The following is a 23,498-nucleotide window of genomic DNA, read 5'->3' on the forward strand; positions in this document are numbered from 1 at the left end:
TCAAGTACACAGATGGACCTTGGAATATTAGACCTTGGAAGGACTGAAGAAATGGTCCAAGAACAAGCACTGGAAGAACATCAGCTACAGAAAACTCTTAAATCTAAAGGGAAGGGGGAAATTTTATCTATAATCTCAATATTACATACTTTCCAGACCACCTGAATACAGAAAACTACTGGAAAAAACAAGCAAAACCAAAACAAAGCAAAAAAAAAACAAAAACAAAAAAAACAAAAAAACCCCAAACCCTCCTCTCTGTAAGAATAAGAAGTTACTCACAAAAAAAGCTCATAGAGTGTGAAGTAGCTTGTTATGTAAAACTACTGATCCAATAAGCATTCCTCCTAACAAGATTATTTTAAACACAAAAAGGTCTTTAAAAACAAAAAAACAAAAACCAAATAAAATGTCAAGTCTTTGGTACAGGCATTCTCCAGTGCAAGGAAAGGCAAAGAACTTTGCCTAGTGCCAGGTATGTTGTTGCCATAGAATCTGCTCAAAGCAGAAATTGTGAGGCAGGATGAGAGTACAGTTTAATTAACTGATGTCATTTTAGGACCACAGAGAATCCTGAAATATATTTATTCAGTTTCCCAGCTGTGAACACTTCAGTATTTGTGAAGCATCACAGTACATTACTATTATAACATATTTCACACATTTTCACAAATTTTAACCATAAAAATTATTCAGTTTTCTTCAAGCAAAAAACCTTTGTGAATATTTTTGTATTAGTAAGTCATATAAATTACTCTAAGTAGACTCCTATAATTCTGGACTGAAAGAGATGCCACCTCTATTTTCAACCCATTGTACTGGCTTGAATCTCTTCCCACACCACCACTGTATATCACCCAATTTAAGCCTTTTTAAAGCTCCTCTTTCCCTAAATTTCACCTGCTTCTACTTTACCTACTAAGCTTTGTGTCTTCCAACACCATTCTTCTTCCTGACATTTTCTCTCCCCAGTAAATACTTGATTAAGCTAGAGAAGAAGACTTAGTACTGTGCAACATATATCTGCCTAGGGAATGTAAAAACACCGTTCACCCAAAAACTCTGACACCACACAACAGATCATGCTGAGCAGGAAAGGAATCACAGGTAATTCTGTCTTCTCACACACACTTCACCTCTCTTTTTACTGTTCATTACCAAGTTAAAACTTTCCACATTTATTCAAAAGCTGTAAATAAAAACTATCCACTATACATCAAACACCACTTCTAGACAGTCTTAAAGTCTTAAAGATTCATCTACCTCATTGAAGTGAAAAGTAATGTTTTCATAATGATCTAAGTGTATACAGACAAAAATCTGCCATAAAACTGCAATGTAAGTTTTCCTACACTCCTCCCAAACCTACCATAACTATGATTTTCAACATTTGTGCTTTGGAAAATACTCTGTATCAAATAATTTATTTTCTCTACCTACCCATAATATGTATGGTTACTGATATCGACCTATTACAAATGGAATGCCAGGCTTACACCTTGGCTGGGTTTGGCAAGTTGGATCAGATTATCTTGATTTCTAGTGACTGAAAACTATAGAGAATGTAAACTAATTGGTACTCAAGCAGTGTAGTGTCATTTTACAATTAATTTAAAAGGTAACTTACACATTGAGTTTTTCCAAATTCTCCTGGGCGTTGTGTTTTTCTCTCTCATATGCATTTTCTACCTCTTTGAACTCTTTCTTGATCATTTCTAAATCCAAAAGAGCTTGTGCTTGGCTGGCCTTTTCCACCTGTAAAGCTCCTTCAAGGTCTCGAATTCTTAACTGCCAAGTGATAAGAAGCCAATTAAAGCAAGTTAGGAAAAACTTACACAGTCTTTACTGCTGTTCTGTGTTCTGTACTGCTTTACTGGAACTATATTCTATTATATTTATAATTCTATACAGAATCACATTCACAGAAAACATTGAACACTTAACAGATTATATGAATACCTACAGTTCAAAACTAAGACAAATATATATTGCTAACCAAAAGTATCTTTTATTTTTGTGGTGTCTGGATTTTTCCTTTTTCAGTTATTGTAAAAGTTTTCATAGGGAATTCTATTTCTAAGTAGACACATCGAAGTATGAGATTAACAGTAAAGGCTACACTTCCACTTAGCACAAAGCACATCTGAAGCTTGTTCATGTGTATGAACGAGGAAGAAAACCTTGCCATTTACACATAAAATGTAAGTCCTAACTTTAAGGAATGTTACCCTTCCAGTTACTTTGTATATTGTGAAAGTAGAGAGAGGAAATGAAAAAAATCTCTTTCCTTTCTATTAGGATAGCTGTCACTTTAAAAACGTTTAATAATAACTGACTGAAGAATGACAGTGCTTTTTTTTTTTTTTACACATGAAACAAGATTTTAAAAAAGGTATCAAAATCCCTTTGTGGTTTTTTTATTTAATTTTTCAGAAGTCCAGTACGAAATGCTTCTTAGTATGAGATAACCTAATGACGATTGCTTAGGGTTTTTTTCATTTGCTTTTTTAAAATAAACCATAATTGCCTCATTGGGTCATATCCTGTGTAGAAGTTTAACAATATAAAATTTAGTATTAAAGTATATATACAATGCTTTATCATGTAATCAAACTTTACTGGTAACTGCAGATAAAATAGCTTTATTTGAAGCTGAAATGTACTCTGGAAAACTGTATTTGGAACTGCAGTTTCAGGATGCATTAAGCTCCCATTCCTAGAGAAGATAGGAGTGTATGTACTGGATCTCCAAATAGCTTCAAGAGTCCATTCAAAAGATAGAGGGCAGTATATTTAAAGAGTAGTATAATGTTTAACACCTGTGACATTTCCTTTCACCTCACTGTTTAAATGTTTGTGGGAAATCTCAAACTTACAACTGTGACATTTTATTATTTATTCTAACAACTTTAATGTTCCCTGAAAAGCATATATTTTTGTATCCTCTCCATTTATATATCAACTGATTTACGTATCGATTTTGACACTTGCTGCAAAAAACATTCAGTGTTTTCAATGAAGTGAGTAAGTAGTCTTAATATTTTTGGAAGATTTTATCTTTAAAATTTCATCAACTGTGTTACATCAACTTCTACAAAGTAGTTAACAAAAAATTTACCTGGATGATCTCTGAATTTAATTTGGATTCCATATGGGCTGCTCTCTCTGCTTCAATGTTTTCTTCCAGTTTCTTTATTCTCACTGTAGCTGCCTAAAAGTAAATTTTGAAGAAATTTAAATCCAGAGAGATGGTAAACATGACACAAACACTGTTCTGTCCATATCAGGACTCCATACACCAACCTGATGTATCTGAACTATTTATATTTTGTGAGAACTCTTACCAAGAAATAATATAAAACCTAAACATTTATCTAAAATATTAAATTATTATTTTCTATTCAAAGAAATTGATGTAACATTTAAGCAACATGGTCTAGTGGGGGGTGTCCCTGGAGTGTGAACTGGATGATGTTTCTTCCAACTAAAACCATTATCTGATTTCTATGATTATTGTTACGGTTGCAGCTTTATCATCAAGGAAACTGTAGCTGAAGCCAGAAAGAAGAAAGACCCAATTCTGCTTGGAAAATATTCTACCAATTCACTACTATCTGCTTGTTTACCAAAGACTGTCACCTGAGGTAACATAACCACATCCTGTGTGTCCCAAAATACAACGGAGTATCAATTGAATATCTACACTTTTAGTGACAAGACAGAAGTACTGAAAAGATAAAAGAATTCTTCAAAAACATGGTGGCTTTGTTACCTGATTTCCAACTAAGGTGCCCAGAACAGATTGCTCTGAAGCCCTTTTCTAGTCATGGCTTCCCCACAACACAAATCTGCAAACTCCATAATGTTCTAAAGCACTTATCTAGTATTTTTTCACTGCTGTGCTCTTTGACCTCTAACTATTCTCTGCTGTGTTTTTGTCTAGCAATTATCAGGATGTTCATGATGTCTTTTAACAAATATCCTGACTAATTTAGTCAGTTACTACATCTCATTACACAGAACACCTGTACATGCAAGCATAGTTTAAGCAAAATGGGATTCTTTGAATTAAAACATTGTATACTTCTTATCCATTCTTTTAACCTTTAATAAAGCACAAAAATGCGAATGACTGTTCTAAAACTCTTAACTGAAAATTTGGATTGCCTACAAAAAGCTCAAGAGATAAGTCTATATTTTTACTAAACTTTTTTTTTTTTTTAAGTGATCCAAGCTGAAACAATTTCTTTCAAGTAGCAATAAACACAAAGGCAATCACCAAATACATATGTCAAGTTAAAGGCCTGGACACATAATTTCACCCGGAAAAATACTTTTACCACAAGCAGGAATTTAAGATAGGCTATAATGTAAATTCACATTTTAACTATACTGTTTTGTATCAATAAAAACTTTTCACTTTGACAGATAACTGAATTGAAAAGAAAAAAATAATTTCAAAATGTCTTTTGGCTTCAAATTAAATGAGGAAGATCAAGAAAAAGAATTAATATTTAAACAACATTTAACATAAGCACATTTAAGGTTACATAAATACAATTGAAGTTATTGATGTTGGAAAAATAAAACTAAGTAGCAAGTATGTGAGACTACATCTTGATTCTAAACATTTAAAAACAGAGAACAAAAAAATAGAGGATGTTAAAATAAAAGCTCTTGACCAAAAGTTTAAACTTTGTGTAATTACACAGACAAAAAAAAAGGAAATACTTTTGAAACTGATGTTCACGGAAGGTCTACTGAAGGGAAAAGAAGCAAGAACAGAGCTTACCAACTTGACTCCAGAGTAAGATTTCACAAAAGGCTTAAACTTTGCCTTTTGCCAAGAGTTTTACCTGCTTAATGTACTTTTAAAGAAATTCACAAATTCTGCACTGTACTTCCATAGTGCTAAGATTACTCTCAAAAACAGCTTGATTTAGACTCTTAACAGTATCGTTCTTTCCAAACATAAGCTTCTACTCCCCTTTGCCATTGATGGAAAATTAGCAAACTACCTCCTGCTTCAGCCTAGGAGGGCTCCTTAGAATCCTCCACCAGGTAAATATCTGCCAACAGGATGGTTTTACACAAGAGTACAACCAGCCCAGTAAAAGTAGCCAGTGAACAATATGTTTAAATGATGTATATTTGATTTCTTTCTTAATAACATTTTAAAAGTCAGCCTGGAAACAATTCTATTTTAAGTCTGAGAAGAACATAGAAAAGGGTGAAGAAGGCACCTATCACAATATTTGGAGTGGGAAACTTAAAAAAAAAAAATTAAGAAATGAAAACTTAACTGAGAACATTTCACTGCATAACCTCAAGAGCATAAATACTTTAATTCTCTCCCTGGTTTGTTTAAGTGTCTCCTCTCACAGCAAACACTAAAATGGAAAAAGAGAGGGGAGGAAAAGTTGGTTATGCAGGTCTTTAGGCATACATTACTAATTCACAAGCTCTGTACGGCATTTGACTTCTAAGTCTTATTTTATCTCCTGAGCACCAGTCAAAAGTAGAAATAAATGTTCATTTCAGCCCCTCTTCTGTGAAACAAGTGATCCAAGACACCATGAAAATGGTTAACTTATGCCCTCAAATGGAGCCCCCTAGAACTGCTAGATTTTATCAGTCCCAAGAAGAAAATTAAAAGAAGAAAGAATAAATTAACAGCCTGAGTGACAGCATCTGCAAGAGGGAAAAACTGGAGCCACCACATTCTTCCAAGCAGAGAGTGCAGATATCAGTTCTAGATATAGTTCTTCAGAAGTAGTCTGTCTCCTGGAGCCAATGTGATGGACACTAGCTGCAAGGACAAGAGACATGATCCAAATGAAACAAAAACTCACAGAAATATAGAAACTTCAGTCCTAAGAAAATCCTTGGACAATGAGGAAGGAGAGGCAGGAGCAAGCACGCGTGCATAAGAAGTGCCAACATATCACTCTTTTGCTGTCTGAAGCTAAGAGCAATTGTTTTTAAAAACAGACATTTTGCAAAAGGTTCATTTGTTTGAGCTGTCACAAGTCACTGAAGAATTTATTTGTAGAATTAACATGCCCATAAATAAAGCAATAGGAAAATAAGTGTTTTGGCTACAGAGATTCCTGATGATCTCTGGAATGTGAGAAAGAGGCTCCTAATTGCAAGCAAGACAGTGTGTTTGGTCTACTGTAAAAGAGGTGTGAACCCTAGGCACCAACCAAAGAAGAGCTGGATGTACCTGACAAGTATCCAGTGGGAAGTATTCAAAGAGATTCAAGACAATACATACAGGGAAATTAAATTGGAAACTAGAAATTGAAGTATCTGTTTGACAGATGTCCCTTAGCTCATATACTCATATAAAGTATGAGAAAAATTACTGGTTCAAAACTGTGGTTTCTTCACAAGGTTAAGAATCTCGATACCTTACACTCTTGCTTGTAAAGCTTATCTTCCAGAGTTTGATTCTTTAAAGCTTTGCCTCATATCAGAACTTTGCCTCTTACCAGTACTTTGTTACAATTTTGATTTTTAAAACCTTTAAAAATTAGTTCAATGGACCTTCAGAAAACAAAGACCTAGCAAGAGAAATAAAATCTATTTCCCCAACAAGTCACTGTCAGGGGCATGACAGGAGCTTACAATAATTTCTTGAATTGCTAGAAGCCAAAGATGAAGACAGAACTTTGTTCTCCAAAGTCTCAGAAGAGTGCTCAACATAAACTTTCATCTTTGCTTACCAGTATAAGCAGCTGTCTTACCCAGAAGAGAATCAGATGCTTGAAAGAGCTAGCAGAAAAATTACATAAACTGAAGACATGTAGATGCTGTCTGTGCCTACTGGAGCAATGAAAAGTCTTTTTCCTGGGTTCTATTATTTGTTTGCTGTTGCTTATGGGTCTCCATACATTTAGCAAATTTGAAAAAGGTCAGATGCCAGTGAATCAATGGGAAATTAGTAGGAAAACAAAAACTTCATGACCCATTAGCACACAAGCCTTGCTAAGCAATATAGAGTTATTAAATAGTAAAAAAAACCAAACAAAAAAAAAACAAAAAAAACCCCAAACCTTCAGATTTGCTTAGACTGCTCTAAGGAAAAGAATATTGGAATCACTGTTTATCTAAGCACACAGCAGCCATAGGACATAGGATTCCAAGCTGAGTTTGAAGTTTTGTTTGGGAAGCTGCAAAACTCATCATACAGAAAATCTTGCCTATTTCTCAACTAAAGGTTCAAACAGGGTCTATTGATACTTATATGCACTTCATCCCAGAGAGAGAAGCTGCACGTTTTACCAGTGAGAATGATCCATTACAAAGACTGTGAGGGCAAGAAAGAAATGTCACAGATGAGTCTAAACTGTAGCATGACACCAACAATTCCACACACACAGATTAATTTCATGTTCCTGCCTGACAGAAAGACACAGATCATATTAGCCAGGCAAGCCTCCAAATCAGACATGAGAGAATCAGTATCCTTATTGAACCCTGTTTTAAAACTTTACATGATGCCTGCCTAGAAAGAAGCAGCTGTGTGAAAACAAGTTATACAGATAGGTTGCAAGCCACTAATATCCAGACCACAGTCTCTCCACTGGGAGTCAAACAGGAATACTTTCCAGTTTATCTTGGAAGGCTTCTTCTCAGATCCAAGTCACAGACTGACCTCAAGAATAGATCCAAAAAGTGGGTTCTCCAGTAGTTACACTCTAGGGTTTATCTAACATAGAAAACATTGGTTATTCAACAAGATCTAGTCACTCGTTAGTTACATGTGTCCCTAACAGGATCTATGAAGGTAGGCACCTTAAGCAAGATGCCACACACAAATTCATGGAATATCTAAATTTTCCTTAGGTATTCAAACTGAGACCATTTCAGTCTTAAATTTAAAAATAAAAATAAAAAATTTTTAAAAACCACGAAGATGTCTGTGATCTATTTCCATGACAGCAGAGGCAGAATTGTGACTTATGAGAAAAAGCAAATAATGATTAAGAAAACTTAAATGTCAGCCTTATAACTTGTGGGCAACCATGGTATATGTTTCTCAAATCCCTTAAGGTTCAGTCACTTTTTCCAGTGTCCTGTTGCATGTAAATGCTGACGTGGTTTCTTGGAAACATTTTCTGCATGCTAACAGCTTGCAATACCGTTTCCCAGACTGTCCTGTTGTGGCTTTCTCTTTTCTCAGCCCCTCACACTTGTTCTCATTGCTGCAACATTAGTGAATACTGGGGCATTCCCTACTGAAAGAGCAGTTCAGTATCCTACATTTGCCACAGCCACAAAAATGTAACAATTTTACATTTTCACTTACATCAAAATACTCTTTATTAGATAAGCAACAAAGAAAACAATAGGAAAAAGAAGACAAAAGCACAGATACAGCAGTCACCAAATTTACATACAGTAATAGAAGTAATTTTTCCCTTCTATTTAGACCACTTCTGGAAGATTTTTCCATTTCATTTTATTAAGAAGTTGCAGACTTCTCCATGGATTAGGTCCAATCCTGATGTGAAATGTTCAGCCAAAATAAAGCTTCAAATGAAGAGGACACACATGTATCTCATATCTGGATCATCATTTACCCACCCCGTTTGTGTGCTTATCTTATAACTTGCTTAAAACCATTTCCCCGTGACTCATAAATCAAATCAGGAGGTCAGGCCTAAACACATCTTAGGAGATGTGCTGACCACTTCCACCTAGTGTTAGAAATGCTGTTGCCTCTTCATCATGGTAAGGTGGAGCCATCTCCTGTCCAGATAACAAACAACCTTTAGAGAGTTTTCCTAACTGTAAAGTTACTTAACAACGACAAACGATTCTTAACTGCTTAAGTAAATCTCCTTCAGCATTAGAGAGTGCAGTCAGACTTCACTATAAACATTTTCTGGTTATGAACTCTAATGTAAAATATCTCATTGACAGATGAGCCATACTTGACTTGCACACTGGCACTAACTACACTGGCATGGGTGCTGCAAGATAAGCCATATACTTGGCTTCAGGCTTTAATAAAAAAATAAAAATTAAAAAAGACAACTATAGAGTTTGGCTGCCTTTATCTAAAGTCCAAGTCCATTCCAATCTGCCACTGAGCTGCAGCTGAACTCTTCTCCCTTTCTACAGTACCTTGAGGGGAAAAAGCAGTCTTTTTCAGTTCCCACACAGTGTCTGATAAATGCCGTAACATGAACTGGCACTGTTACTTCATCCATGCATATAGGCAAGATTAACGTGTGACTTGTTATAAATTCCTGGTGAGGACTACATCAGACAGTATTCAAACTTTATGCTGGTAGTGAGTGAATGGCCTTCAAATTGGACTTGACCAATATACTGACATAGTAGACAATGAAGAGGAAGCTCCTCAGAAAGTAAGTTGATTATGTCAACAAGATTGTCACTTTGAGAAACATGAGCTTTTGTGCCACCACGGAGACAGGATTAAACAAATACAGTGCCTAAAGACAGTCAGAATTCCTTGATTACTGTTGTACATTGTGGAGACAGTAGAAAATAGGATTAAGTAGTGGAAAGACACAAAGGAGTGTGTAGTTTCAAGTTTAACCAGTAGCACTGTTAACTGGCTGAGGAATGTGTCCTCTCCTATGCTGCTGGGAGCATTTTCAGCTTCTTTTGAATGAGGAGGATAGCTTACCCAACACTGTGGCTCAAGGTGAAATGAATAACAATCAGGAAAAAAAGCAGGTCTGGAGGTTGGGGGCAGAGGGGCATGATTTGGCTTTAGCTGGGACCTTGAGTGTAGGTTCAATGGTAATGGGTGGCAGCTGTGTGAGCAATGGACACGTGGACAATCTGCTCAGCCTCAAAGTGCCACAGCAGAGAGGAAACAGAAAGATTGAGGAGCATCAGGGAGTGTGAGAAAGAGATAGACCAGATGAGCCATGCTCCGCTCTCCCTGTGTCAGAACAGCCACCAGAAAAAAATAAAAAAAAACAAGACCAAATCCACCCTATGTCCTCCCCCCACCAGGCAGATGGCAGTAGCTGGAACGAAAGGAGTGAATGCAGCAAGTCCATTCTCAGGGCATGTGAACCCTTGCATTCCCAAGGGCCTCTGTACAATGGGTATAGATGCTGGTCTATATACTCCAGAGGTGTTGCCAAGGTCAGAAAGGCCAATCTCTTGTATCACAACCACTTCCACTAGGAAGAAAGGACGAATCATACTGGAAGGCAAATCGCTTCCAAGGGGAACAGAGTGCCAGGCAGACCCCCCTCTTAGGGGACTGAGTTGCCTGCCTAGAGAACAGAATAAGGACATGACTAGGAAACTTCCTAGCCTGGTACAGCCCTCTGTCTATTACCTATTACTCCTCTTCCATGTGGGTGGCCATGAAGTTGCAATGCATAGTCCAAGAGCATTCAAAAGAGACTTCGGGGCCTTGGGACAGATACTGAGGGAACCTGAGGCATGGTCTATTTTTTCCTCTCTCCTTCCACATGTGGACAATGACACTGGAAGAAGTAGATGCATCCATTCTGTTAACACATGGCCTGCTCCTGTGCCTTTAAGATGTGCTTCCTGAAGAATGCCTGGCCTTCAGAACTGCTTCACAAGGGATTTTGTCAACTAATCTCCTAAACAGGACAAAGTTTGCACTTCAGAAATCAAAGGGGGCAGTAGTGGTAACCACCCTCTTTATTTCTCCAAGAATCAAAAACTCCATAATTTTGTGATCACTCAGCCCATAATGGCCTCCAACTATCACATCACCCACAAGTCCTACTCTGTTTGCAAGCAACAGGCCCAGGGAGGCACCTTCCCTAGTTGACTCCCCTTAACAGAAAAAGGGCTAACAATCATGAGATGTCTCACAGCTGCTAACAGAATTTTTCATCTGCCATTTTAGCCTTATTGGATGGTCTATAAGACTCTCAACCACATCTTGTTTGCCTTTCCCCAGATTCCTACCCATAAACAGTAAAACCCTAACATCACCATCATTAACCTCTAGACAATCAAAACACTCCTCAGCATACAGGGCCACCCCACCACATCTCTTCCCTTGGAAGTTTATAGCCGTGTGTTGTAACACTCCAGTTGTGCAAGCCAGCCCACCATGTTTTCATGATGGCAACTACATCATAGGTTTCCTACTGCACAGTGGCTTCCTGCTCCTCCTCTTTGTTGCCCATGCTGCATGCATTGGTATAGATGCACTTTAGTTGGGCTGTTAATCCCACCACCTTTCTTGAGGGAGGAGGGTGGTGGGAGAGGAGAAGCCCTCATTCCTTTCAGACCATTCTCAGGTGTTTCCATGGTTTCTAACACACCAATATTCCTTGTGTCTCCACAGTCACATAGATCTCCACGCCCAGCTTCCACTGAGATGGCAGACTGAAGGACCTCATTAGCACACCATCCCACAAACACTGGTGTACCACTCCGAGGCTTACCACTAGCAAGCCAGACTTTATCCCTTTCCCCCTTCAAATTCAGTTTAAAGCTCTTTTGACTTCTCCTGGCTAACTCCAGTGCAATGATCATTTTCTCTCTTTGAGAAAGGTGTACCCCACCTGTCAATAGCAGGTCTGATGTCATGTAGACTGAACCATGATCAAAAAAACCCAAAATTCTGCTAAGTGACACCAGGCTCAGACCCTGGTACTGATCTTCTTATTCTTCCTATTCCTTACCCCATCACTCCTTGCAACTGGAGGGACAGCAGAGAACACCACTTGTCCTGATTTCTTAACCAGCCATCCCACAGCCATGAAGTCTCTCTAGAATCTAGAGGGATGCCCTTGGATTTCTTGTTGCTACTTCATCACTGCCTATCTGAAAAATCAATAATGATTAATAAACTGAAGGCTACACCAGGGTAGTAAGCTTTTTCTTCACCTTCTTAACACCAGCCTCAGGCAGGAAGCAGAGTTCCCTATTGAGTGGGTCCAGTCTGCATGGGCCTTCTGTTCAGAAGGTAATCTCCTATGACAATGACCCATCTTTTTTCTTTATGGAAGCAGTTTTGACACAGAATAGACCAACTTAACCTTAGCAACACCAAGCCAGATGAAACATCACCTTCATTATTGCTCTGGTCCATTTGCAGAGCCACATACCTGTTTTGCCAGGGCACCTGGGAAGGTGGAGTAGTCACAGAAGAGACACACCTGCTGCACCAGGCAAGAACTTTCTGCCACTGACTCCTATCCTTTAAGTCACTGTGTTCAGCCAAGTAGAGAGAGGACAGGGAATCCTCTGTACCATACATCCTGTCTGTTCCTGTTCCAGGGAAGGCAAGGGTGCAATTCCACAAGTGTATCTCTTGCACTACCTGGTATCAACCTACTCACCTCATTCTGGAGCTTTGTCACTAAGCTGAGGAGAAGCTCTACCTAAGTGCACCTCCCAGAGGTGTGGTCACTACTGCCATCTGGCACTGCCATAACACTAGAGCACACCTGGCAAAAAATACAGAATGCTTCATGAATTCACATGTCATCCCTGTGCAGAGTCCATGCTCACCTCTCTATTGTTCCCACTTTGGTATGTGTGCTGCCAAAGTGACCACAAGATGACAGACATATCTAGCAGGACATGAAAAGGTCACTAATTTACAGGCAGGGAAGCAGGAAACCATGTGAAAGCTAAGGGAATGGTCTATAAATGGTAAGTCAAAGTCTCAGAAATTATGGTGACAGACTTGGTCTCAGAAATAAAATTGAACAAGTTATGGGACATTTTTCAGGCCTCATGAGAAGGTTTAAAAACTTTGAGACCTTGAGCTCCAGCTTGCTAAGAATTGGCAGCCTCAAACACATAAAACAAACAATAGAAAATTACTAGATTTCTGTGAACAAGACAAAGAGTTCAAAATTTATGAACTAATAATTCTGTTTCTCATGGTAAAAAAAAAACATTCCCCTTTCCTCCACTGTTTGTTGAACAGCTTTCCCACTCAGCTTTTTGGCAACTAAACACACCATAAGAAACACTATTTTCATATACAAATTACTCTGAATTTCCCAAGAAATCATCTTTCCAGAGCAACGTATCAAACTGTTAAAATAAAAGACCCCAGTTCCAGGAAAATTATCATCATAAATGGTAGCATCTTGATGAGTTCAGTAAGAACGCATCAAGAATTTGTTTGAATACTGAATCTTTGGCTAAGAGGCAGAATGATAATACAGTTCTCAGCCTACAGTTTTCTGGTACACTATGTGTTCCCCTTCAGAGGAAGCTAATGTTTATACAGGGGTACATTGGTATCACTGCAAAGTGGAAAGCACAGGTTATACACTGTACCAACAGCTGTCTTTCAGCTGAAAAGTCCACAGTAAATTGCCATTACTCTTTCCCTTAATTTCTAATTACAAAAACAAGAGATTTCCTCTTTTAGACCATGTTCAGAACAATGAATGAATGATAAAACCAGACTAATATTTTTTTTTAATTAAAGGGGGGACAGGCAGACTTTCTTCACCTTCCTTTCTGTATAGTATGGACTATCCAACATAAGAGTGCCATCATACAAAAGAAAAATATTCTAAATTTTTTATTTCCTCTCATTACTGAAACATAAATATCTTCCCATGAACTTCTCCCTTATGTCCAGTGGAGTCTAGTAAAGGAAGAGCTTTATGAAATCCAAAACCAGTTCACCTTCATTGTCCATCAAGAAGTAGTGAATGCAAAAAGATTGTTTAACAAAAAGTGTACAACAAAATTATAAAATTGCCTTTTAATTAGTTATTCTTCACACAAATCCCTTAAATTTGCTGACATCATCAAGTACTTTAACACATTTTCTAACCAAATGCCTATTAACACGAGGTATTCTTCATGGAATTTAAATAAGACAAGTCACCTGTGCCCATCTTCCCCCAAGTACCACATTTCAATATGTAAGCTAAAAATTTCATTGAGAGGAAAAAATATAGGGCCTGCTTCATGGAAAAAAATGTAGCACTTTCTGTCTGGGATGTACTACTTTAAGGCTTCTATATCTGAATGGAAATCCCTTTCAAATATTAGCATAGTAGGCAAAAATAAGAGTTCTAATTAACCTCAGCCTGAAGCATAGGACTGGTTGTCAGAACTTTATAACATGAGTACAATTTATTCCCATGCATGCAGGAGCTTTAAATTGACAGCTGGAACACCATAGAACTGTATGAGACCAGTAACTAGATGGACAGAAATACAGGGAGACTTTGGCACTGTGTGAGTCTGACCTCACTGATTTGCAACTGTCTCAAAGGAGCAATTTTAAAATTAATAGCCCTGGCTAGGGTGGAGGAGCTGGCTGGCCAGACCTGAGCAGGGGGTGAAACCTCGATGTGATAAGACCTATTGGGTGGAGGCTATTCCTCTTCTCTGAGCACCAGCCAGCAAGGCTGGGACATCCCTCCAGGCACAACTGGGCCACCTTGATTGTACTTGTGAAGTACCCGGCTAAGGGGGCTGGAACAGAGTAAGGATGGCACCAGGAAGAAGATAAAAACTGATGAATGGGTGGAGGCTACTCCCCTTTCCTGAGGGCCAACCTTCAATGCTGGGACTCCCCTGGAGGCACGATTATGTACCTGGTTAAATGTCTGGAAGAGAGGAAGAATGGCACCTGGAAGAAGATAATAATTGATGAGTGGGTGGAGGACTACACTCTTCTGCTCTCCTCTCTGTCTCTCTCTTCTTCCCACTTTCTTACCCTTTATTTCTCTTCTCTCTCATTCTTTCTTACCATTTTCTTACCACTTTTTTTCTCTCTCTTTCTTATATCTTCTTTTCCTCTCTACCTCTTTTGCCTGGCTCTATATTTTTGCCTGTGTCAATTGTCAAATAAAATTTGATTGCACCCAACCTTTTCTATGGTTGGACTTTGTTTCGCAGATCCAAAACAAAAATAAATTTTAATGGTACCTCGGACCTTAACAGGCACATTGACACGCAGTGAAAACTCCTGCCCAGGCTTTAGTACCCTTCTTTAATGACTCTCACAGTGTATGGGAAGAATATAGCAACTAACAATGTGGTCCACAAAGGCTAGCATGCTAGTTACAAAGCTGTTAAAGCACAGGAGGAAATTCTACTGACATCAATGTGTTTAAATGCCAACAGCCTCCAGGCTTCACAAAAGCACTTCTTTCTACCTGGAAATGCAGCATGCCCTTTTAGAAGTGCATAGTCCTTTCTTTCAAACAAAATTAGGCAGGAAGATTGTGCTAACTTCCCCTCCTTTGTGCAACAAATCTGCCACTGAATGCACATATACACAACTCCTGTTCTTGAAGTCTGCAAGGCTAAAGTTACAACAAAAAAGCTACAGGGGTGAAAAACACAAGAACAGATCATCTGGTCCCTTTGGCTGGGGTACTTCTACTCTGTTTCAGCATGAAGGACATGTAATACCTCTGCCTGACCAAGATTCAGAGCTAAGAAGGAGAAATGTCAAATCTATAAATCGAAGGCATTTCAAACACTGTTAATACTAAACTGTTACCCAGTATATAATTTGGGGGAGAAGAATATGAGTAAGAGAGCAACTTAAACCAGACAGACTTTATTAACCTGAATTTTCAAATTCAGAAAGCCTACAGCCTTTCATGACCACAGAAAAGACAAATTCTGCAGAAATGGCAATGCAGAGTACTGGTACCTTGAAAGATGCAGGTGATGCTGTTGTCACAAACTCTGGAGTGTGACTCCACTGTCCAGTATGAAGTCTGCACTGTCCAATAGTGTCTACAGTAATAAATATTGAAAGCTTAAAATATCAAGGTGCTTTTCCTTCTTGAAGAGCAAAGGTATATTCAGAGATGCTCATTAGTTAATCTCTCTAGATGGATAATTATTATTGTAGGCACTTCCAGACACTAACAAACATGCAATTTACTTTTTACATAGTAAAGTGAGACAATAAGCTGACTAAAGCATATCCATTGCAGTATAACAGACTTTTTTTTTCTACTTCAAAGAGATTTGTACTAATTTGCTTAAACTTTTGAATGTAAGAGGTTTCATCACATACATTCCTTAATCACTGCTTAAATAGCTATACTTGACAGCAAGTACCACATGACTGATTTTTCTCTAGTCTGAATATGTTGTTTTTTCACAACATTATTAAGAAATCCAGTAAGTTAAAATAACTTCCAAAAAATCAAGCAGCAATGAAAATAACTTAGGTGACTGTGATTAACAGATAGCATTCTTGTTCTCACCAACAGGGCTGGTGACCACCATGAGGCTTAGGGACAACCTTGGCTGCAGTGTTCATGAAGCACTTGAATTTTCAAGGTCCCCAGAGCATCTAGGAAGATGTATTCCAAACTTACAACCCTGAACTTTAGGCATGCAGACTTTGATTGCTTCAGGGATCTGCTGGCCAAAGTATCATGGGACAAAGCCCTAGAGGGAAGGGGGGCCCAGGACAGCTGCTTAATATTCAAGGATCACCTTCTCTGTGTCCAGGAGCAAAGTTTACCAACAAAGAGGAAGGCAGGAAAGAATGCTGGGAGACCTGCCTGGATGAACAGGGAGCTCCTTGACGCACTATCACACAAAAATAAACTCTACAAGGAATGTAAGAAAGGACATCTAGAATGGGGGGCATATAAGGAAGCTGTCTAAGCATCAAGAGATCTGATTAGAAAAGCCAAAACTCAGTTATAACTAAATATAGCCAGGGAGATCAAGGGGAATAGCAAAAATTTCTGTAGGTATATTAACAGTGAAAGGAAGACTAGGGAAGGTGTGGGCCTCCTCAGAAAGGAAACAGGAAAACTAGTGACAAGAGATATGGAGAAGGCTGAGGTTCTCAATGGATTCTTTACCTCATTCTTCACTGGCAAGGGCTCCAACCACACTCCTGAAGTCACAGATGACAGCGGCAAGGGTTAGAAGGAAGAACTGCCAATTTTAAGTGAAGATCAGGTTTGCGACCATCTGGAGAACTTGAAAGTGTAAAAGTCCATGGGACCCCATGGGACGCACCCCCAGGGTACTGAGGGAACTGGCAGATGTGGTTGCTAAACTACTGTTTATTATAGTCCAGTATTCATGGCAGTCCAGTGAAGTCCTCACTGACTGGAAAAGGGGAAACATAACCCCCATTTTCAAAAAAAGGGAAAGAAGGAGGATCCAGGGAACTATAGGCTGGTCAGCCTCCCCTCTGTGCCGGGTAAGATCACGGAGCAGATCCTCCTGGAGGCAACTACTGAGACAGAAAAATGATGAAGAGGTGACTGGGTACAATCAGCATGGCTTCACCAAGGGCAAATCATGCCTGACAAACCTTGCGGCATTCTATGAAAAGGTCACAACATCAATAGACAACGGAAGAGCAACAATATCACTTACCTGGACCTAAGCAAAGGCTTTGACACAGCCCTGCACAACATCCTGGTCTCCAAGCTGGTAAAACATGGGTTTGATGGATGGACCATTGGTGGATTAAGAACTGGCTTGAGGGCCACACTCGAACAGTGGCTGTCAATGGGTCCATGGCCAGGTGGAGGCCAGTGACAAGTAGAGTCCCCCATGGTCAGTGAAAGATGGTCCTGTTTAACATCTTTGTTGGCAACAGGGACGGTGGCATTGAGTTCGCCCTCAGCAAGTTTGCTGATGACCCCAAGCTGTGTGGTGCTGCTGACACATTGGAGGGAAGGGATGCCATACAGAGGGACTTTGACAGGCTGGAGAGGTGGGGCCATGCCAGTTTCATGAAGTTCAACAAGACCAAGTGCAACGTCCTGCACCTGGGTTGAGGAAATCCCAAGCACCAATATAGGTTGAGCAGTGAGTGGCTTGAGAGCAGCCCCGAGGAAAAGGTCTTGGGGGTGCTGGTGAATTCAACATGAGCCATCAGTGTACACTTGCAGCCCAGAAATCCAATTGCATTCTGGGCTGCATCAAGAGAGCATGGCCAGCAGGTCAAGGGAAGTGATTCTCACCCTCTGCTCTACTTTTGTCAGACCCCACCTGGAGTACTGAATCCAGTTCTGGATCCCCTTTTACAGGAGGGACATGGACACGCTTGAGCATTTCCAGAGAAGGGCCACAAGGATGATCAGAGGGCTGCAGCACCTCTCCTAGGAAGACAGACTGAGAGACTTGGGGTTATTCAGTCTGGAGAGGAGATGCCTCCAAGGAGACCTTCTTGCAGCCTTCCAATATCTGAAGGGGGCCTATGAGAAAGCTGGTGAGGGACTTCTCAGTATGTCAGGTAGTGATAGGACTAGGGGGAATGGATACAAACCAGAGGAGGGCAGATTTAGCTTTGAAGTTAGAAAGAAGTTCTTCACCATGAGGGTGGTAAGACACTGGCACACTGGCACTTGCCCAGAGAGGTGGTGGAAGCCCCATCCCTGGAAGTTTTTAGGGCCAGGCTGGACAGGGCTCTGAGCAACCTGATCTAGTGGGAGGTGTCCGTGCCCTTGGCAGAGGGGTTGGAACTAGGTGATCTTAAAGATCCCTTCCAACATTGAAAATTCTATGATTCTATGATAAAACCATCTCCTGGCCCTAGCAGTGAATACATTTTCAAGGAACTGAATACTTCTTTTCAAATTTACAGAGGGTAAGTACACCAAATCAAAATATTTAGGTAGATAACTAATTTGCTTCGTTGCTCCTCCTCCTTTCAGCTTATGATTCCTATGTTAATATAATAAAGAAGTCATAGTAAAAAAAACCCTTATTCAAGTACTTGGAAGCAAAAATCTTTGGTTTTAAAAGGGCTATTGGAACTTCACAGTACACAGCACTTTCCAAGTGAAGGTAAGTCTGCTTAGACCAATATGTGCAGCTCACAATACCTAACAATAGATTTCCCATAAATGTCTTTGAGGGCACAGAAGTCTACCTTGTTGGTCAATAAGTCAGTGTTTTTAGTTGAGGAGCTTTGATCTTCCCTGTAGGAATTTTCTTTTGTACTTCATCTTTAATGCAGGGCCTATCTATCTAGTAATCAATGCTTTAAACACTTCTTTTGCCTTTAAGGAAAAAATAACAGAACACAAACACAGCTGAAAACTCTTTGTCACTTATTCCTTTAAGGTCTCCAGTAATCTGTAAGTGTCAATTCTTTAAAATTCACTGCAGAAAATATTAAAAGATGCATTTGATAGAAAAGCTGTATCAGGATAATAAAGATCATCTGGTCACTATACTTCTCTGCAGTGATAAATGTTCTACCAAGAATGTCTTGGTCCAGACTGTACATACAGATAACACAGTTACTACAAAGACAATCCAGGTACAAACCAAAGTTTGAAACCTAAGTTTTGAAACTTAGGACAGAATTAGCACTTAAAACTTGAGACTTCTCGGCAACCAGTGTCACTCAGTAAACAGGGCAACTAAAACTAAATCCTGTAGATTTAAGTCTAGATAGGAAGAAGTTGCCTTAACACCACTGTGATCTTCCATTACACTATTCTCTCTACCTAACATAATATCTGGTGACTTTCTCAGCTCTGGCAAATTTTCCATTGCAAATTCACTAACTCTCAAAATCTGTTGTTATGCCAAAAAAAAAGATATAAAGTCTCAAGTCAGGTATACAATGTAAGTGGACTTTGCCTGTTCAACTTTTTCTACCAGAAGCAGATGTTAATTATTTTATTAATCCAGTACACAGAATTCACAGCCTAACTGAGAGGTTCCATCCCTCAAAAATTAAATTGCTTTATTTGTCAGCACTTGTTGAATCAAATAAGTGAAATAAATAGTCAAAAAGCCTTACCTCAAGTTCTTTTTGCAGTCGTTCCTCTCGTTCAGCACTGTATTGAAGCTCATTGGCCTGGGATCTCAGCAGTTCAGCACAGCCGTTGTGTTCCAACTCCATATCTTTCATTTTCTTGTCTATATTTTGCAGTGCTTTATTCTTCTCCTAGAAAAAAAAAAAAAAAGCAGCATTAAAAACTACTTGCAGTAAAATAAAGTATTGTAGTAAAGAGTTCAAAAGAAGAACAGTGAATGGAGACTGTATTAAGAACAGGTTACTAAAATCTAAGGTGTTAGCACAATCAAAATCATTGACCCAACAGCTGTCATGCTGTTCATTCAACACCAGGTAAAATGCGTTGGATCAAAAATCACTATGACCTTCTGTAGAAATACTAAAGAGGGAGCCAATTCCCCACAGTAAATCTTACTCTCTTAAAAGTGCTAGACTGCTCCTCCTGTTTCTTCTCTCTCCCAGCAAAATGGCAGTGATGGAGAGGCAAACAGTGAAATGAATTTGTCAAAACGATACCTAACAACAGAAGTTCTAGTTTGTTTCTAGTTTAATTGTTAGAACTTAACATTAAATCAGACACCTTTAGAAACAGTTACTCCCACAGACTAAATAGTCATTTTTGTTATTCTAGGACAGACTTCTGTCTAGAAAAGAATTATCTATAATTAAAAAATTATCTACATGAACTAGAAAGTTCTCAGTAAAATAACATAACCAAGCTGTTCCCCACTTCAATTTCTGTGTTCAGAAATTGAACCAAGCTACATGCTGGGATAATTACTAACACTACTGCACTCAGCAGCTCTGTGGAGTCACTGCTACAAAATCCACATTCACACCACAGCAGGCTTAGAGGAAAGTAGCCAAATAATGAACCCCCAGTAGTCTAGCACATACTTAAGCTGAAGATTCCAGAAGTCTCAAAAAGAATGGCTTTGGTCTAGTGGACAGGAATAAGCTTTTCCGTAACTAGCATCACATACAAGCTATAAATCCAGTGATTTAGTTGGAGGACCTTTGGAGACCCAATTTGTTAAAATTACTTTCTGTGCAAAGCATAGAAAGATTACTGTAAGTCCGTCTGTTCATTTACTCCTATTCAATATCATGGCAAAGAGACATTCTGTGAAAATAAAGCAGCTGGTCTGCAAATTCTGCTATTACCCTTACATCACATAATCCTGTTTCTAGAAATTACAAATTATAAGACATTTGCAGAGAAGAGAGGAGGAGAAAATTAATTATTCATTTAGAACAATTCTTTGGAAGAATGAACTCTGACAGAACCATGCTTATACATGGAGATCAAAGTAATACGAGTCTTTTCCAAAGTTTGGAAAATTATTTTTAGAAGCTCTTCCCGACTGTGGCCACTCAAGCATGACAATAAGGGAATAATAACTCTTCTATGTTGCAAGTGTGACCAATTAGTAACTGAAAAATTAGTTTCTCTTTTCTCTAATTCACAGGCAGTACGGTACATATTTTTTGCATCCTGAAAATATATAAAGATGTATGTGTGTGAAACACAAAGAAAAAAGTAGAAACCTCAGTAAATCAAAATACTGCTAAAATAGTACACCTGGATATGGACTAATTTTAAGATAAACTTTGCCTGCTCTATCAAGCCAGTGCACAGGTTTCTTTCCATCAGCATGATAACAAATATTTTAAATCATTTTTATAGTAATATACAACTCCCACTCTTCACACAGGAAATATACAAAGATATGTATCTCTTCAGGTATATCTCCCAAGCATAATCAAAAGTGGGCAAGAAACAAGTAATATATAGTTTGCTAGAAAATAGTGCATCAAGACTTGAAAACATTTTATGCTGGAAACGTAGTTCATACTGATCAGAGTAAAGCTGAGATGAATACCTCAAGGTCAACACAAACTGTAGCATTTTAGAATCTCAGAGACTCTGAACTTTTCAGACTGGGTATGAAGACTATCCCAGCAGTTAACTGGCACTTATCCAGCACTTAGAAGGTTTAAAGGGAAACATATTTCAATATATAACAATAAATATATATATACATGCATACCTGTGTTTCATATACACAGTATATTAAAAATGTGGCTGATTTTTTAAAAAGTGTATATAAACACGATTTCATAAGTGGTCAAAGAAAAAAACAAGTGCTTCAGTAAAGGAGTATTATATTCTGACTAACCACAAGGTGATGCTATTGCACTTAATACTGAACTCCAATATCTTTTATTATGAAGCAGATGGTATGCTGAGCACACCCAATCCAGCACATTACAAACCTGTACCATTGCTTTGTCAGGAAGCAGACAGGATTACTTTCCCTCTGTCTCTTAGAGACACACTTCAATAGGTTAAGCTGACTTCATTTCCATGCCTACCTCAGCATTTTCATAGCTAAGTTCAGAATTACAGTCCACAAGTGCAGCTTTATCAACCCAGACTGGCATTACATTTTAGAATTTTATATCTTTGTACATACTAAGAAAAAAAAATAAAATTCACTTCATCTAAACTTTTATTTCATAACTCAGAACAACTATAAAATTATTTAAATCAGGCCTGTAAATACACAATGCAAAAGCCTGGAACACATTTGAAGACATAATTTATAAACCCAGATCCTTCTGACTTCACCAGCCAAATTTAAATTAGTTCAGCTTTCAAGAGACAACTAAGGCAATCAAGTCCATATTTAACATTTATTACTGTATACTTAATTTCCTGAGAAAGTTCATTTTTAACATTTATGTATATTTTTTTAATTTGCTGGAACTTTATAACAATACATAAAACCTGTAACTGGGCATATGGACAGGGGAACAGCTAGAAAAGTTAAGTGGGAATATGGAATGTTTTGAATGTATTGAAAGCTGGTCAGGAGTGGACAACTAGTAGTGAATCTTGCTTACCTTAGAAGTGAACAATTTTCTAGCTTCTACCATCTACCAAACAATCATCTGCCTCTGCAGATCACCTTTACTTCTAGAATTACATACAGCCACTGACAGAAAACACAATGTCCCAAGCAATCCACTACATTGAAGCCAAACATTGCTTGAGGGTACCTCTCCAACATTGTTCTTCTTATCCAACTCACTGGCTGTGGCTTCCACAAACACTGCACAGAACAGTAGACAAGTCTGTCCCAAGGCCTCCTCAACCTAACTTAGCCTACTGTTCACCAGAACTCAGAGCCAAAGTTCCTCTATTAGCCTGCTTTACCTGGCAAATTGAAAAAGAAAACTGTATCTAAAAATAGATTTCTTCACAGTCGACACCTAACCCGACTTTTAACATTGACTGTGAATGAAAATTGAATCATATTTCTACTGGTTTGAGAAAGGCCTCAACGTGTGAACCGTTGAGAAACGTGTGAACCAACTCACATCTGTTTCTCTGAAACCTTGCTTCCTTTTGTTTTGTTTTTTTCCTTTTTAACTACTCCTTTATGGTTCTCCTAACTGATCCTTCAAAGCACTGTTCAACGCATCCACAAGATTACTGAGAATACGGGAGAGGAGGGACGTTCCTTTTTGCTCTTCATTCAGAGAAAATCCAGTTCTTTGGGATCCTTCACCATCAGACTCCCACCATTATGACAACTGCATGCAACTCCTTTTGCAGTTCATTCACAGAAACACTATATATCCTATAACACACACTACCTGACTTCCACTTCCAGTCTCATTATTACATCTTCCTTTCCAGATTTTTCTTCAAAGAAACAGCTGCAGACGCAGTACACGGTACTTTTGGAATACACATAACTCAGGGACTCTCTCT

The 23,498-nt window shown here is 38.6% G+C and overlaps 1 protein-coding gene and 1 non-coding gene across 3 annotated transcripts in view; both read right to left on the bottom strand.

Annotated features, from left to right (window-relative positions):
* CCDC171 (coiled-coil domain containing 171) overlaps positions 1-23,498 on the bottom strand; it is a 152,383-nt gene that overhangs the window by 116,515 nt on the left and 12,370 nt on the right. For both annotated transcript variants that reach the window (XM_071730214.1, XM_071730215.1), the window contains exons 6-8: positions 19,721-19,867; positions 3,119-3,211; positions 1,628-1,788 (exon numbers count right to left, since the gene is read on the bottom strand). In XM_071730214.1, coding sequence (XP_071586315.1) covers positions 1,628-1,788; positions 3,119-3,211; positions 19,721-19,867 — 401 coding nt within the window. The remainder of the gene's footprint in view (positions 1-1,627; positions 1,789-3,118; positions 3,212-19,720; positions 19,868-23,498) is intronic.
* Positions 12,441-12,544, bottom strand: LOC139790464 (U6 spliceosomal RNA). The gene has a single exon (XR_011723506.1). It is a non-coding gene; the product is annotated as a U6 spliceosomal RNA (small nuclear RNA).

The sequence above is a fragment of the Heliangelus exortis genome, chromosome Z, assembly GCF_036169615.1.
Source record: "Heliangelus exortis chromosome Z, bHelExo1.hap1, whole genome shotgun sequence".
Classification (NCBI taxonomy): Eukaryota; Metazoa; Chordata; class Aves; order Apodiformes; family Trochilidae; genus Heliangelus; species Heliangelus exortis.